The 18,675-nt window shown below is 38.1% G+C and overlaps 1 protein-coding gene across 3 annotated transcripts in view; it reads left to right on the forward strand.

Moving 5' to 3' along the window:
• Nucleotides 1-18,675, forward strand: part of ITPR2 (inositol 1,4,5-trisphosphate receptor type 2) — a 523,170-nt gene that overhangs the window by 94,752 nt on the left and 409,743 nt on the right. For all 3 annotated transcript variants that reach the window (XM_065887013.1, XM_065887016.1, XM_065887015.1), the window contains exons 3-5: nt 9,903-10,018; nt 10,802-10,888; nt 12,865-13,023. In XM_065887013.1, coding sequence (XP_065743085.1) covers nt 9,903-10,018; nt 10,802-10,888; nt 12,865-13,023 — 362 coding nt within the window. The remainder of the gene's footprint in view (nt 1-9,902; nt 10,019-10,801; nt 10,889-12,864; nt 13,024-18,675) is intronic.

Raw genomic sequence — 18,675 nt, forward strand, 5'->3', positions numbered from 1 at the left:
TATGTTTGTTTGAAGTTTAATTATGTTGATGTTTGTCCTGTAGAGATTATTTAAAAATCTAGATTTTTGTCTGTCAAATTAGTTATTCCTCCCCAGTCTGCGCCATCGGAAAATTGGATGCACCCCTTTCCTCACATCCTTCCCAGGCGTTGGTAATGTAAAAGGAGCTTTCCCCAGACCTGCAGCACCAACCCATCTCCAGTTTTAAACTGAGAACCACGATCTTAGTGTGTTCCCTTCTCAGGTTTTTGCATTTTAACAGGATACAAAAAAGACTAAAACCTTTCGGAGCAGAAAGAACAGAAATCTAATGATTGTTTCTCAGGCAACTTGGCAGGTGTTTCCCCTGCAGATTCTGAGCATCTTCCATATACCAGATAATAGGTTGTGAACGTAGAGTTACATGCAAACATATTAACTAATGAAAGATACCATTTGATGGATAGGTACAGGAGTAAAGGTAGAAGTTAACTAGAGTGGGGGTGAAAAGGAGGAAGATATATTTAAAAGGGCATCTTCCTGTTTCATTGTAATTGGCTATATAAAAATTTGACGGGGCAGTTAATAAAAGGATAGTTTTTATTTCAAAGTGAAAGCTGGACTTCAAAAGTAATTATAGAGCAAAAAGAAGGTCCCTTAGTAGTCTCTGTTTTCTCTCCTCCTGACCACAGGATTCCTTCCTCCCTCCCTCCTTCCATTCCTTTCTTCCCTCCTTCCCGTCCTTGCTTCCTCTCCTCCCTCCCCCTCCCCCTCTCCTCCTCTCCTCTTCTCTTCTCTTTATATTTATTTGTTTTTTTAAAATATTTCGGTTCCCTTAACCCTAAATTATATACATGTATAGCCCTCTAGAATAGTGACTTTCAAACACTTTTTAAAAAAAATAAATTTATTTATTTATGGCTGTGTTAGGTCTTTGTTGCTGTGCGCGGGCTTTCTCTAGTTGTGGTGAGTGGGGGCTACTCTTTGTTGTGGTGCGGGGCTTCTCTTGTTGCGGAGCATGGGCCATAGGCACGCGGGCTTCAGTAGTTATGGCACACGGGCTCAGTAGTTGTGGCTTGTGGGCTCTAGAGAGCAGGCTCAGTAGTTGTGGCGCACGGGCTTAGTTGCTCCGCGGCATGTGAGGTCTTCCTGGACCAGGGCTCGACCTCCTGTCCTCTGAATTAGTAGGCGGATTCCTAACTACTGTGCCACCAGGGAAGTCCTCAGACACTTTTTATTGCAACTCTCAGTATGGAATACTGTACATTTCACATTGTAATCCAGCATGTACACACACACACACACACACACACCACACACACCCCAGAAAGAAGTTTCTTTTTTTTTTCAGAGTTTAAAAAATTTTTTAATTTTATATTGATTAACAATGTTGTGTTAGTGTACAGTGAAGTGATTCAGTTATACATATATCTATTCTTTTTTAAATTCTTTTCCCATTTAGGTTATTACAGAATATTGAGCAGAGTTCCCTGTGCTCTACAGTAGGCCCTCAGAAACAAGTTTCTTGAAAAGATTACTTGCTATTGCAGTGTCCTCTACTTCTCTTCCCTTCCCTTCCTGTTCCATTCAATTCTATTCCACTCCATTCCATTCCATTTATAAATGGCTGATTGAACCAAATAAATTGACTTGAAACCTGGTTTTCACAATTACAGTTTTAAAAACACTTCTCTAAAGTTATTGTCCATTGACTGCTAAATTATTTATAGAGATAGATGCTTTATGGTTATAATAAGCAACAAAAAGCTAGCCTCACTTGGGCATAAATCTACAGTAATAATGATGATTAGGACTTTATGATCTTTTTTTGTTCTTATGGGTAAATATCTGCTCACAGAGGACCTAGCACAACAAACTGATTTTGTTTTGGTTCTTCCAGATGAGAATTGCAATTAATTTAGTAACTAGACAATGAACAGTGAGCAATTCTTCAATCTAAATATTACATAAGTCTCCATTACATAACTGTAACATGGCATAAAATATCCTGTGTTTGACTTAAAAAAAATGTAGGCCAGGAGTTATTATTGCAATGCTAAAACTGGTTTAAAAAGCCTATCTCTATAAAATGAATTTACCTGTCTTAAGCATTTAGTTGTTCAGCTATTCGAAAATTAGGACTTTCCAAGTGGAGGCCTTGAGGCCATAAAATTCCCTGCCCACTGTTTCTAACTTGCTGCTTTACTTCTATTAAGTCATAGTTACAGATACTTGGATAGTCTCTTTTTCATACATTTTGGGGCCCTTATAGGAGAAATTCAGGTCTCTAGAAGTATGAAACCAGGGAAAGCTAGACTATCCTGTTGTGTGTTTTAATTTCAGTGAATGTACCTAAATGCACTTTTTTAGCATGTATCAGAAGTTTTATTCTTTTTATGGCTGAATAATATTCCCTTGTAAATGTATACCACGTTTCGTTTATCCATTCATCTCTTGATGGACATTTGTATTGCTTCTACTTTTTGTCTATTGTGAATAATGCTGCTATGAACATAAGAGACTCAACTTTCAATTCTGTTGTATACTCAGCAGTGGAATTGCTGGATCATATGGTAATCTTATGATCAAACCTTATTCTTTGAGCAGTTGCCATACTGTTTTTCATAGTGGCTGCATCATTTTATATCCCCACCAACAATGCACAAGGGTTCCAGTTTCTCCACATTCACTCCAACTCTTGTTATTTTCTGCTCTTTTAAAAAAAATTAACTGTCCTAATGGATGTGAAGTACATGTATTTTTTTATGTTTTAATTTCATAAATATGGAGTGTCTTCTATGAAATTACGAAGATGGGCTTTGGACAGAGATTGATCTGGATTAAGTCTTAAAACTAGTTTTGAGACTTTAGGATAGATCTTTAAAACGTTTAGAGTTTTTCTTTCTTCATTTATCAAGCTAATGGTTACCTCAGAGGGTTTTTAGAAGAATTAAGTGATGGAATGTGACCACCGCTGATACGTAGGAGACACTATAGCAGTATATTATATACTTATAAATGAAAATACAAGTAAACATATATAAAATATATTATATATGTAAGTATTGTGTATGTATGTGTCTATATGTATAGACACACACATTTATGTATATATAAATTTACTTGCATTTCTTTTCTTTCAGACTTAATATTTGTGTAATGGGATTTGGAGACTTGTATTTTGATTTTGGAATCAGTCTGCTTATTACACTTTTTTTTGATTATCACTGTTAATATGATAATTTGAGGATGGGAAAAATTAATTGAAAAATTATACATTATGATGTTCTGATAGCGATTTCTACTTATGACTAATGTAATGGTTTGCTTAATGCTAAAATTTACAACTTGACAAGAATGAAAATTAGCATTGGTGCATTTGGATTTAGTTTTTCTGCCTCACTCCAACGGAAGCAAAATAGAAAGTTTCATTTGTTTCTGAGTATTTAGCCATTAATCTAGGATTCAGATAATTAATGTTTTTGAGACTAATATTTTATAGCATTCCTATTGATGTCTTACCATTAATTGTATATGCACATGTGGCATATTTCCCATGAGAAAACATAAATGTTTCTTTTGAAGTATTACAACTCTTTTATATCTATCTATCTATCTATCTATCTAGATATCAGATATTTATGTATCTATGGATGTAGATAGATAAAGACATATATCAGAGGATCTCAGTTCAAATTCCAGCTCATTTCCTTACCAACTGTGTGGACTTAAGAAGAGTCTCAGTTTCCTTCTCTGGAATATGGAGAAAATAATCCTGGCTAAATCTCAAGGGTGTTGTGAGGATCAAATGATCTTTATTATCAATATATAGTACTCTATATAGTTCATAAAGTACTCCATGGCAGTAATCTGTAATGAGCAAACCAAGTATGGTATTTAAAAAATTTTTTTTATTTGTACTTAAAAATGTTTTTTGGAGTATAGTTGATTTACAGTCTGTGTTAGCTTCAGGTGTACAGCAAGGTGAAGGAGTTATACATATACATATATCCACTCTTTTTAAGATTCTTTTCCCATATAAGCCAGTAAAGAGCATTGAGTAGAGTTCCCTGTGCTATACAGTAGGTCCTTACAAAGTATGGTATTAACATCCCTGCCACCAAGGGGCCAGGCAGTCACTTGTCAGGGCTTTCAAGCATCCTATGTGTGGTTGAACTTGTTCATATTTATAAATTATTTTAATCTAGAGAGTCTGTCGTGAATGACTAAGGCAACTCACTCTGAGGTTTTGCTTGTTTATCTCAGAGAAGGGGAAGGTTGGATTTTATCTCGGGCCCCTTCGAGTTCTAACATCTTTGTAGTCTACAAGCCTATAATTACAAAAGGCTGTTTCTCTCCCTCTTGAGTAGTAAAATAGCTGACTTTTGCTTAGAGGAAGTTATCCTGTAATAATTCATGGTCGTCCAGCCATATATTGTGATAAATTTTAATGTTTGCTAACAACTGCAATAAATTTTCTTTGGCCTTTGTAACATTCTAGAGGACACTTTGCCTCTTACATACCCTCTCTGTACTTGCTTTTGACTATGACCAAAGGAGTAGATGTTTGGTTTGAAATTTCCATGCATAAACAAAACAGACTCCTTTTAAAAACACACTCTAAACATAAAGAGTTCTATACACACACTGTATTTCAGGATGCATTTCTTAGAGAAACTGAAAAACAAAAAGAGAGCTACAGTTATATTTTTGGCTAATGAATGTGTACCTCTCCCCTGACCAACTCTGAATTCTAATTGCTGGTGTCTAGTGGCCCCTTGTCTGCCTGTCCCTGACCCTAGGGAGAGTTTTGTTACCACTTTCCAGTTTATCATTGGGAAGGTTCTGTTGTCTTCATGGAATTCTTCTCCATCCTGTTTATATGAAAAAGAGAAAAAGGAAAGCTCCTCCCTCCTCACCTTTCTCCATGTGGAGACAATAAAGCCCTTGAGAACCACGTTCCCTGTAATCAGTATGAGGTAATTTTACAAGCTACCACGAAAGAGCCTGCTTTGTGACAGGCATTTGCTGATGGTTTAATTATGTCTTGCCTCATTTAAATCGTACACACATCTGGGGAATTCCCTAGCGGTCCGGTAGTTAAGACTTTGCCTTCCAAAGCAGGGGTGCGGGCTCGATCCCTGGTCAGGGAGCTAAGATCCCACATGGCTTGGGTCCATAAAACCAAAAACACAAAAACAGAAGCAATAGTGTAACACATTAAATAAAGACTTTAAAAATAGTCCACATCAAAAAAAATTTAAAAAAAAATCTTACAACATCTTTTGGAGGGAGGAGAAATGAAACAAAGTTTTCTTTCCACCATTACCAAAGGAAATTGCTGGCTGCTACGTAACTTGAACATCCTATATAATAGCCCAGAATGGGGTCCTAAAGTCAATTTCTGGGGTGCAGAAGCTGCCTTAGATACAAATATTTTAGGAAGTACTTGTATACATACAAAGCAAAACGTTGCAGAACTATTTAGTGAGGTATTGTGAGTGGAGGTTTAGACTGGGTTCCTTCCAGACGTACGTGGAATCGCGTGAGAAGGTTAGTTCTTTGATTCGCAGGGTGTTATATACCATGGATTATGTGCTCCACACCATTTGAATGGCTTTCATATTTCTTCCCTCCACTAGCATTTATTCGCAGGTTAAAGATGCCAGCAGATCTTTTAGTTTAACACGAGCACTTCTGGGAGGCTTGGTTTCCTTCCACGGTTGTAAAAAAACAGTTCTAAATCTGAGACATTGTTTCTAGCATGTTGCCCGACTGAACATAGCCCATTTTGTGGAATTTCTAACATTTCCTAAACTTATGTAATTCTGTGAAGTTGCTGGCCTTAGTTCTTAAGGTTAAGCTTTCAAAAAATTTAACTCAAATTACTTCCTTCTCTTTGTGCTTTTGGTGTTTGCTCTATGAAGCAAATCTTGCCTTTTTTATTATTCTTTGAGTCTTGAAATGCTGAAAAGATTGTTGTTACCTAGTTAATAAATGGCACTGAGCAGGTTTCTAATTAGAAAACCCCCAAGACCTTTTTCCCTAGCAGTTTATACATCTCTAACTTTAGAGAATGAGCTGACTAAGGGATTCTAGAGAGCTAGTTCTAGAAGCAGGGTGAGGAGTGTGAATAGCTCTGGGTTCCTGCATGCCAGAGAAACACAGGCTTTTCGTCAAAGGCTGCATCCATGCTGGCGCTAGTGATTGCTTCTGCATATTTTAAAAGATATTACAAGGTAATGGAGCTTTCACTCTCTGCTCCCTGCCATGCTGTTTCAGGGAATTCAAGAACTGTATAAAAAAACACATCGTGGTATCTTAAAACAAAGGGGTGAACACTTTGTCACGAATTGGGCACTTTTGGGTTATGTTTGGGTTTAATCCAAGAATTCTACTTATTGAAGCTCTTTGCTGAGAGCTCTGTAAGGGTTTAGTCACCTCTCAGTGAAGCTATCGCTGAACGAATGAAACAATATTGATAATAATACCTTACACTTATAATATGCCTTTCAGTTCACAGAGTAGTTTCACAGATTCTCTTTTTTGCGCACCTGAGCAGCCCTATGAATTAGGCGTGGCAGGTATTATTAATGCATTTATTATGTAGTAAATTTAGAATCAGACAAAATACACGACTAGTCCAAGACCAGTAGATTTTTAAAAAAGTTTTCCAAAGGAGGCAGAGGGAGAATTACACACACACGCATGCACACACACACACACCTGTCACAATCACCACCACCACAAGCATTTTTACAGACATCTGCATGCCCTAGGTTCCCTCCTGTCAACCAAAATAGTCCTGTGATATTAGTTGCCACGCAGAAACAGATCGGTTATTTACAAAATGAGTTGCCTCCTGGGGAGGGTTGCTGAGGAGAACCATACAGCTGCGGGCCCTGAAAATGGAAAGGGCTGTGGAAATCTAAGCCTTAGTGTCTCAGAGGGAGTGGATGGGAAGCCTGTTTGGCCATCCTCATTCTCTCTCTCCCTCGCCCTTCCCCACCCCACACTAAGAGATATGACCAAGCCTGTTGGTTCTGCTGCTTTGTTTTTAAATCTACAGCTACCCTAGAGCTCCCATACGCCCAGATTCAGATCCTCCCTGTCTCTCATCACACTGGCAGTTGGCTTTTGTGCTGGGTTTCTTGCCTCGTGTTCACATCATCCTTCACGTGCTGTAAGAGCTGAAAACCCTGTATAAGAGTTCGCATTTTCCCTGGGATGAAGTGCATACTTCTAACCTAGAACGTGGCACTCTGCAGAGGCTGATTTCAGCCAGCCTCACCGATTTCATTTCGCAGCTGGGGCTGTCGTTTTTCGGCACGGTTGGCAGGTCCCTGGGCATTCTCCTTCGCTGCCCTTGTACCGGCCATGGGCTCTGGTTGGGACGCCCCTCCCCTCTGAGCATTTGAACCCTCTCGCGAATGTGCTGAATTAGTATGGGTTCTTTAACACTTGACTTGTGCCTTCTTTTTTGGAAGACTTTTCTGGCCTCCCCTAAAGAATGTGAAAGGTCGCATTCATCTCTGAACCACACAGCACCTTCCCCAGAGCCCCATTGAAAAACTTCAGCCTGTTTCACCCGCTAGACTGAGGGCTTCTGAGGACAGGGTCTGAGCCTTACAGCACCCAGAGGCACAACCTAGGCAGTAAACCTTAGTTGGCTGGATGCTTAACTTCGCTTCACAATCACTTTAGCTATGATGACGAGGATCACAACACCCAGTTTCTTTCCTAGTTACCTAAGGATACCACTAGTTAGGAGTGCTACTGTACTGGTTGGTCTAGAATTTAGGACAAATATTTTCTTTGTCAAAAGACCATTTCCTGGCCTTCCCTGGTGGCGCAGTGCTTAAGAATCCGCCTGCCAGTGCAGGGGACACGGATTCCAGCCCTGGTCTGGGAAGATCCCACACGCCGCGGAGCTTCTAAGCCTGTGCGCCACAACTACTGAAGCTCGCGCTCTAGAGCCGGTGAGCCACTACTGAGCCCGCGTGCCACAACTACTGAAGCCTGCGTGCCTAGAGCCTGTGCTCTGCCACAAGAGAAGCCACCTCAATGAGAAGCCCACGCACCTCAACAAAGAGTAGCCCCCGCTCGCCACAACTAGAGAAAGCCACGTGCAGCAATGAAGACCCAACGCAGCAAAAAAAAAAAAAAAAAAAAAAGACCATTTCCTAATGAACTTAATTAGGAATTTGAAGTTATGGAGAAGAACACATTTTTTTTTTCTCTTTTCATAGTTAAAGGAAGTCAGAAGTAGAGACTGCAGATTATAGAGTTCAGTTCTACTTGAATATGGACTTGTGTTTTTGCTACACTAAACAATGTAGAGTTTGGCCACTTGCCTGATATAGGACAGTCTAAATCGCCTGCTGTATTAAATTGGGAGTACTCTTTTGGAGCTATCTGTAAACAACCTCTATATGTGTGCTTGAAAAAATTGTGTATTCTCTTTGTAGATACTAATATATAGGAAATATTTTCTAGGGCTAATTAAATATGTTGTCAAGAAAAACAGTTTTCAGGTCCAGTTATTTGGTTTTCACACCGTTGTTCTAAGTGATGATTCCTGTAACCTACTGTAGTTCTAACAGTCTCTCAACCAACTTTCAGCAGTTAGAAGGTGTCTGTTTTCTGTTGGTTATAAAATCTTTACTCATCCACATAAGTAACTTTTAGACCAGAAGTTAATAATGTTTTCTATAGCTTTGTATGTGTAGGTGGGAGGTAATCAATAGAACTTGTGTTTATAATTACAAGCTATAGGAAAAAAGTCATTATTTCTTCTGACTTTGAAAAATTCCTTAAAAAATTTATGGTCATATTTCTTGGTCATGTGTGCCATTAGAACCATAAAAAAGTGAGATATGAAAAGAGGTCGTCTCATTTAATTTTATAATTAATTTTAAAGAGAATAAAAGAATGAGTGCACATATAATATAGTCAAGAATGTGGCTAAAATGTATGTTTGAGCCGACTGAATTTTATTTTTGTGAAACATGCTTGAAAAATGGGAATGATTGTAAATATTAACACATCGATCAAAACAAGGTAAATTTGGTACATAGAATTCTTACAATTTTTTGTGAGAAAAATGAAAATAATGTTTAGATCTTCTATGTCAATACTCCTTTATTATAGAATATTCGGAATTGACCTTTATTCTAAATTGTGTGTTATCCATTCCACAAATGTACAGAATCATTAGCATATGAAGGCCTTTATTTAGTCAAACTTGCATTTTCCTCATTAACAGAAAAAAAATTTGTTTTTTGACTTAGAGATATCACTAACTATATTATTCCACTATGATTTCCTAACTCGACATTTAGTAGTAGAGTTAGGACTATAATCTTGATTTAGTTTTTTTTGTTTTGCTTTGTTTTTCCCTTATAACATACTGCGTCTCAGATGTCTACACCATGTTCACCCCAGGTATGTGGAAGCTTGGGGAATAGATGACTGAAATGCGACTGCTTGATTACTGTGATTGTTTCTACTTCTTCCATCACTTTGGCTGTCAAAGATACATACCATGAATAAGTAATTAATTGTGCAACGTCAGATAAGGCAGTGAAAGGCACTAATCTTATTCTATTGACTTTCTAAGTCCAGGCACCTTATTATAATTAAGAAGTGCTTTATAATGATTACATTGGTTTGATTTCTTTATAGATCACGCTAGCTATGATTTCCTATAAATTAATGAAAAAGGTGGTATTCTAACAGGCTAAATGATTATTTAAAAAGGATGTTATAGGGATAATTTAACAGTTGACTGGAGCATGGGCTAGATGATGTTTAAATGTTATTTATACTCAGGGATTCCGAGATTCCAATGCTAGGCTATAAGGGAAATCTAAGAAATGCTGGTCTCCTTAGTTACAGTGTTTTTGTTTGTTGGTTTGTCATAGACTGCCTCTTTAAGGTGTGCCCTATGAACCGATATTCTGCTCAGAAACAATATTGGAAAGCCAAGCAAGTTAAACAAGGGAACCACACAGAGGCAGCCTTGCTGAAGAAATTACAGGTAAGGGCCAGCCTTCCATCTGTCTGGTTTAGGCTAGAACAAGTACAGCAATAACAAAAGATCTATGCTGTAGCTTAATGATTTCACTCGATACACTGAGATTCAGAATAGATGTGGCAACACATTAAAGGTGGAAAGGACTTTTAAGTTACAGGGTGTGGCTACTGATTTCCTGGAGTGCGGTAGTGCATTTCTGCTGTTTATTCAGGTGTGCCACACTAATTCAGGTATTCACATCACACTGAAAACCAGTCCAGAATCTCTGCAGGAATACCAAATCCAGTTATATTTTACTTGACATAGTACCTAATTTTTTTGAAAGACTATTGGAAAAACATTGAAAGTCTGTTGTTTCTGATCTAGGCTCTGTGTAAATTTAATAGAACTTATTTTGTGTCATTAAAATTCCTGTTACTTTCGAATTGAAACTGAATTTTGAGGCTTTTGAAATTTACCTACTATGTTTGGTTTCTCTAGCAATATTCCTTCTGAAAATAATTTTATAAGACCAAAGTGCCTAGTACTTTTCTAAAATTCCCAACATAAAAGCATCTCAATATATTTTGGGCTACATTTCAGCATTAAGCTGAGAGATTTTTATCGCACATTTTCATCATGTATTTAATGATTGCCCCTCTTCTCCCGAAGCACCAAGAGTAAAGCAACCCGCCTATTTTAGTCTTGGTTGTATTCTTTGTTCCTAAAATAAACCTTATTTCTTTGTCAATTATTGTGCTCTGTTTTCTATGCTTCCACACTAAATATTTGATAATCAATTTATAGCATGCTGCAGAACTGGAACAAAAACAAAATGAATCAGAGAATAAGAAGCTGTTGGGAGAAATTGTGAAATATAGTAATGTTATACAAGTAAGTGTCTATTTACTTTTGCTTAAAAGGGGTGAATATTTTATGGTTAATTTGCATTTGGTAGGAATGCCAACCTGCCTTAAAATTGGGGGATACAGTGGCTTGTTATTTGGTGGGAATTATACAGTGTGATATTTTCTGTTGATATTCAGCACACGATTCTGTATGAATAAATCTGGTGCATACACATAAAGAAGTGAGCTTATCCAGATGTATGCACAAGTTATTAAATCAAAAGGAAGAAAATGGGGAAAGCCTGTAACAAGAGTCCTTTAGAATTAATGGGACTAACCTGTAACAAATGAAGCTTTATGTTTTCATTTTGTAGGGAGGAAAGTTTTCAAATTGTACTTTTAGATGAGAACTGTCCTTGAGTTATTAGCTCTTCCATTTCAATTAGTATACACACTGATTTATCTCAGCAGCATTTCTTCCTTGTGCTTCACTTAGATCTTTTAGCTTTTTACTTGGGTAGTTGTGAATGCCCCACCTTGTTCCAAAAAGAATGTAAGGCATTTTCAAAAATACATTCCATATAAGATAAAATATTAATAGAAATAAATAAGGCAACTGGATCAAAGGGAAAATAACGATTGCATGAATAAAATGAAGTCAAGGGTGAGGCATGTTTATAAAATCCATGCTGTAAAGGCTGATAAACTTTGGCTCGAAGCCTTTTTGTTGCTTGAGTAGCTATAAGGGCAGTGTGAAATATTACAGCATTCACATAGAAGGTCCGTACAGAGAGCTAAGTCAGAAGTTCGGAAGCACAAACATTCCCCAGAAGAAGACCAGCGAACTGTTTCTCCAATGAGCTCTCATAAAGAGGACACTGTTTAATATAGTAAACAATGGCCTTAACAACTTCCTTACTGTAAATACTACAATGAGGTGTTTCATAGAGCTGTTTCAAAAAATAACATCCCCTGATGTTTTGTTATCGGCCAATGGCAAAGTGTCAGAGCACAGGACTGGCAAAGCGGTTCTCTGATGGTACAAGAGGAGAGCCCTGGGTCTGCGGCTCCCTGGACGTATGAGTTAATCTAATGATAGATTGTGTGATACCTGTGGCTGCATGTCCCTTGGGCAGTACTCCATAACTAGAGCTTCTCTTAACCAAGTTTTGATTCATACTAAGTGCCAGCGAGCAGAGCTCATGTTTCTTGTCAAGAACCTGACTCGCGAATGTTTGCGTGGTGAGTTAGGGGCTGAGCCACGTTTTCTAACACGGTGGATTCCAAAAGGAGTGGGGTTGGCCCATGAGGGTTTTCACTGGTTTCTGAGATAACTTCCTTCTTATATTGTGGATATTAAAACCACCATTCTTTTTTGAAGTGATTGTAATAATAGGAAGGTTATTTGTTTTAGTTTTCCTACTCAGTAATGTCTTGGAAAGGTTTTGCCCATGGAATCCAGTAACCCGAACAGTGGTGCTTCTGCCCTCATCTGAGAAGGGGTGGGATTGTGTCCTCTTATGGAAGTGGCAGAGTTTATTTAGAATGGGCAGGCTGTCTCCGCCCCCAGGGGGTGAGGGCTGTCTGCAGGCAGGGGTGGTTAATAATACTAAGTGGGTTGGTGCATTATTACAGGTCCTCGGTTATTCTTTAATATGTTCTGTTTTTGTGGCCAGGCAGGGATTGAGAAGGAATGTAGTTTGGGGGGACCCCCTGGTCTCCTTTGGAAAGCTTGGGTTTATCCTATTATTTATCAGTAGATGAAACTCTTTCAGAAGTGTCCCCTGGTTTGTTTTCCTTATGTGCTCACTTCATTATGAAACAGAATTGGGGATGGAGGTGAGGAGGAACCCAAAGAAAGTCGGCTTGGAAAGATGGTGACTGTGGAGTCTGGAAAGAACTTTGTTTAAACTCTATCCCGAGCTGTGTTATGTGGGCACATGATATAAGTATAAACACATATATGCAATTAGCAGAGGAGATCAAAGAATAAAGGCGGTAATCCATATCTTTCTTCTACAGCTACTGCATATAAAAAGCAACAAGTATCTGACTGTCAACAAGAGATTACCCGCTTTACTGGAGAAGAATGCCATGCGCGTGTCCTTGGATGCTGCAGGAAATGAAGGGTCTTGGTTTTATATTCATCCCTTCTGGAAGCTGAGAAGCGAGGGTGACAATGTATGTAACTATAAGATTAAGAGAAAAGCAGCACATTCTTAAAGACAGTAGTTCTTAGTAGTGGAGAATCCAGAAAGTGCAAAGAAAACAGATACAGTTTTCAATCTTCAACGTATTATTTTTATGTTAATTTCTTTAATAGGTTGAAAGCATTTTTTTATAGTACAAATTGTGCTCAGGAATCATAAAAAGACAAAGATCAGATTAATTTAAAAACATCTTCCAGCCAGAATTTGTGTGAAAGAATTTAAGAACGTTAATATTGGCTGAGACTTCTAAGGGAGAGAGGCAGAGTTTGCTTCTCGGCCTATTCAGGAGGGAGCATGGCTGTAAGGAAAAAGAGCTGTGTTGCAGAAGATGGAGTCTATTCCTTTGAATTTATAGAGCGACACAGCAAATCATGACAATATGTCATTTACTGCCTCTGTAGCCAGTTGTTTGCAGTCTGTACATCTTAATAGATGTGTAATGAATGAGGAGCTATAGATTGGCAGTAGCTCATTGACGACAATACTTAAATATGTTGTGGAATGCGAGCGTGTTGTAGCATGTGAGTTCTAGTAGTTGCTAAAATATTTTCCTGCTACTTTATAGAGCAGAGAAAATAAAATTATGTGCAATGATTCAACAGGGTCAATAGTTAGATACTTTTGTGTGTAATAAATGAAGTAGCAGGTGACAGTCCCTGGCACATGGAAGGTGCTTAATAAATTCTGGTTGACCCCCAATACGGAATAACTTTCATAAATAGACGACTTTACAGATATTGGGTCAGGTGATCAAGAAAAATAGTTGAGATTAAAAAAATTAACATAAAAATTCAAAGCAATATAAAAGTGTAATTATTCTGACAGTTCTCTCAATCAATACTGTGATGACATTTTAAAATGCATTGGGGCTTCCGTGGTGGCGCAGTGGTTGAGAGTCCGCCTGCCGATGCAGGGGACACGGGTTCATGCCCCGGTCCGGGAGGATCCCGCATGCCGCGGAGCGGCTGGGCCCATGAGCCATGGCCGCTGAGCCTGCGCGTCTGGGGCCTGTGCTCCGCAACGGGAGAGCCCACGACAGTGAGAGGCCCGCGTACCCCCCCCCAAAAAAAAAATCATTAAAATGTATTGGCTGTTTCTTGTCTTAGAAATGTCTTGTGTTGTAGTGAATCTATTTTTTCCAGTGAATTTTGAAGTCCAAATTCGATTCCACAGGATGCAAGCTTCATGGTTTAATTTGGTTAATAAGTTATCTGATGATATCCTCCTTAGGTAAGATTTGGGAGAAGCATGGCATGTAGAAATGTAATGCACTTTAAATCTTGTGTTGGATTTCTTAAAAATAAGTTCTCTTTTTTTTTTTTTTCTTTTGGCATCAAGTGATGTATGCTGTGAGCATGACATCTTTTTAATTTCAGTAGGTAGTTAATTACAATCAACTCTCAATTATTCAGGGACTGGTTATGCAGTTTATGAACAACCTGTGTGTTTGGATGCCCTGTTTTGTAATGCTCATTCCCTTCTCCAGCGCTGCCCCCCCACCCCGCCTCACTCCCACTGAGTACGGTCCCTGTTGGCAGGTGGTCAGTGAATTTCAAAACAAAACATCAAAACAGATAAAACCTGAACTCAAGCTCTAAAGGAATGTGATGAAATGATTGGATAAATTGGGGCCTGAGCCTGGCTGTGGATTTTATTAATTCATTCTGTCTAGTTTTTCGTTCTATCTGTTCCTTTCCCTGCTCCCAAATGCCTTTACAGGCTCAAAGAGAGTTGAATGTAATGAACTATTTCAAATAATTAGTTGTATTGGGTTGTGGGGTGGGGAACAACCTACCACCCAAACATTCCATCTTGGTTAAAATGGACAATGTAATTGTTAAGTGCAATGTAGAGATCCTCCTTATATAGGTGTGCTCTATAAAGCATGGCTAAAGCAACCTTACACACTGCTTTTTGCTGAAATAGCTCACTGTTTTTGCTCGCCACTGTGTAGCTTTTATGTGTGATTAAGGTTGCTGTGAAAGCATATCCACAGCCCTATATTTGCCATGTAAATAATTGTATCGTAATGGTCATTTTCTTTGCCAGGAATAGGTAGCATTTTTCTAAAATACAAGCCTACTGTATTTTATTGAAGGCCATTGGAAACACTGTTATTTCATAACAGGTGGTTTAATTACTGTTGATTTTCTTTAAAAACATATTGAACTTAGAGGAGTAAATTGCAAGGTTTAAAGGACTTTAAAATTTCTGTTTTACTATTTAGCAACTAGTTAAGTTGCGATTTAGGTTATAAGTATCCACAAGATGTTCAGTGACCAAAATGAAATGTAAAAATGAGGCTGATGATAGTGTGGGGAGAAAAATGCTCGTATCCTCAAAAATCAGTTGTTTCTACCGTTTAAGGACACCTTTGCCATTTATCTTATAGAATTTTGGGGTGGATAGTTTTGGGAGAACATAGATTCATGGATCCCTCAGCTGTCTAGAAGTCCTCACGTGCTGTTGCTCAGTTAGAAAGTCACTGGGGACAGCCTTGAGCAGAGTTCATAAATATTTCATTTTCATTTATCTTCCCATGATTGAGTAGTTAATTTTTCATTTAAAACTTTGATCTAAGAAGGCCTTAGTTCTTTACATTGGTGGTAGATTTTAAAGGGGAGAAAAGGCCAGATATTCTTTCAATCAAGAAAAAAAACCAACCCTTAGGGAAAGAGTCTCCTTAAATAGCAAGTAGATTTTGCTGTTTTGCAAAACTAGACCCCTTGGAATTCTGGTGAAGGTGGACTCGATCCCTGGTGTTTTGATTTCTATGGCAATGTTCTTTTCACCACATCAGGTGCCACTTCAAAAGAAGGGTAGCTGCCAGTGGCATTACATTGCTCTTCAATTTCGGTAAAATCCCAACGTGAATCTTACATGGCTGTTAACATAGAATCAACAGACGTGCTTTTGGAATTGCAGTTTTTTTAAATGTTTGTGCACTAGGGTGAATGTGATATGGCAGAAAATTCAAGTTCTGCTTTAAATATGTGACTTCTCAGAAGGCATCTGACCCTATCAGTGGATCAGGCTCCATGCCTGTACTCGTCTGAAAATATTACCAAGTTCCATATTTACCAAGTTATCTAAGTAGATGTGAATTCCCTGAAAATAGAGACTATTTATTACACACTTTTGTGTTATTCCTGGCACTTCTTACTGTTCTTTTTATATCTTATGATTAGCATCTTGTCCATTTCATTTGTAAGTTTTATTCAGCGTGGGTAGTCAAAGTAACTATTGTCAAGAACAAGACCTAGGACCTGGAAATTAGTGAATTAATGCTAGATTCTCCTTATGAATACCATTCTTATGAATCCTTGGAGTTGGTGACATTTTGGCTATATGGCTAGTCTCTTAAAATTATATAAGACTTTACAGGTGGTGTTTTGAGGTAAAACTAACTTTGGGATTGGCCCAAAGCATACAGACAGCTATAATAAACAGTAAGACTTAGAGCAGTGAATATAGGTGCAATCAAAAGTATTATTTTAATTGGAAAGAAATAGCTAAACTATGTCATTATATTTAGCAACTTACTGGCTAATATTTGTATGGTACAGATAAGGATGACAGTGAACCAAATCGAATTGTTCTTTAAGAAATTGGAAGACCAGATATAGCCCTGGCAGAATGTGGTATGAAGTCCCAGTGTTTATGGTACGGAAGACTACTCAGGCTTCTACGTGATTCTGAGACTTGGGGCTGCCTTGGTGTCATGTGCAATGACACGTTTTTATTTTTCGAGGGGATGTTGAAAATATGTCTATGTCATGTTGACTTTTATTTTTTGTTTATAATTTAATTGTTTAAAACAGGCAACAATTCATGGTTCAAAGATAGAAAACAATATAAAGGTATATCGGGAAAAGTCTCTCTCTTATCTTTTTTTTCATGTCCTCAATTCCCAGTTCTCTCTTTTACAGTTAACCACTGGGAGAATTTCTTATGCGTACACTCCTACTCTCTTTCCCTTTTTTATACAAATATAGGCCAGTTCTGCCCCCTCATCCTCTCACTCAACACAGTTCCTTTATGATTTTTCCTTATCTGGACATATAAAGAGTTTCTGTGATGGATATTTTGAGTCACAGCATCTGCCTGATTATGGACTTGAAAGGCAGGATGGTGAATAGAGACCAGTCCTGTAAATAACAGAAGCTATTCCTGCAAACTAAAGGATAACCTTCTGTTGCTCCATTAATGAGCTTGAAGCTTCTCTGTCACATTTGAATCTTCAGATATAGTTTGTGCCAACAGTACTATAGGTGAATGTAGACTCCCGTGTATAATTTATTAAAGGTTAATTTATATTAAAAGTGTGAAATTGTGTTCCTTAAAATCTTGGTCTAGGTTCAGATCCAGGGAGAAGAAGTCCTGTCTGTTTTTACTGTCTGAGTCCTAATTTGTTTTTCAGTTGTCTACTAATCTATTCTAATATTCAGTTGATATGAAATATGCAGAGGGAAGGTGTTGGTTTTCATTTCTGAGATGGTGGTGAGCAATCCTCTGAAGGAGAGTGTAGGTAACTACAGTAATAAGTCTTCTAGCAGAACCTAACAACAAAAGTAACTTGAATAACTATAAAATAACTGTTCGTTATTATCATTAAGAAAGCACAACTTCATTTCCCCACGACTTGAGATACGAATAAAAATACTTGAAGATTAAGCAGACATTGTTAATGATAGCATAAATAAAAAATCAACTTAGACTTACTTCTTTAGAGCACTTTTCCCGTAACTGATTTTAATTTTTATCTAAAAATGAGCACGAACCTATTTGCAGGGCAGGAATAAAGATGCAGATGTAAAGAATGGACATGTACACACAGTGGGGGGAAGGGGAGGGTGGGGTGAATTGTGAGATTAGGTTTGACATAAACACACTACCATGTGTAAAATAGATAGCTAGTGGGAACCTGCTATATAGCACAGGGAGCTCAGCTCGGTGCTCTGTGATGACCTAGATGGGTGAGATGGGGGGTGGAGAGAGGGAGGTCCAAGAAGGAGGGGATATATGTATACATATAGCTGATGCACTTCATTATACAGCAGTAACTAACACAACATTGTAAAGCACCTGTACTCCAATAAAAAAAGTGAGATAAAAAATGAGCACCAGGTTTAAGGAGCAATATTAGTGTTGGATGTTTAAGACAAAAGTGAACCATTTGCCCAAGGCCCAAACTGTAAATGTATTCCTACGAGGTCATACTGGATTCTGCATTCTCTGAATCCAGATGACATTAGACTGTTTAATAAACTTCTGAGACTATAGGGAAGATCAAATATAATAGATTTGTTTTTAATTCTGGAGATAATACAAATGTATAAGATTTCCTACGTGCACTTAAAGTGATTCTAATATTTAGGCAGATTGGTTTATTTGTGGTGGGTGCATTCACTCTTTGTATCTCCTGTATACGTGGCATCAGACCTGGTGTGGAGGGATGCTGACCTATTTATTGACATTAAGAAAGCTCTAACTGAAATAGGAGACCAATAAGAAAAGGATCTAGGGACTTCCCTGGCAGTCCAGTGGTTAAGACTCCACGCTTCCACTGCAAGGGTTGTGGGTTCGATCCCTGGTCGGGGAACTAAGATCCTGCATGCTCTGT

Source organism: Phocoena phocoena, chromosome 11 (assembly GCF_963924675.1).
Source record: "Phocoena phocoena chromosome 11, mPhoPho1.1, whole genome shotgun sequence".
NCBI classification, from domain to species: domain Eukaryota; kingdom Metazoa; phylum Chordata; class Mammalia; order Artiodactyla; family Phocoenidae; genus Phocoena; species Phocoena phocoena.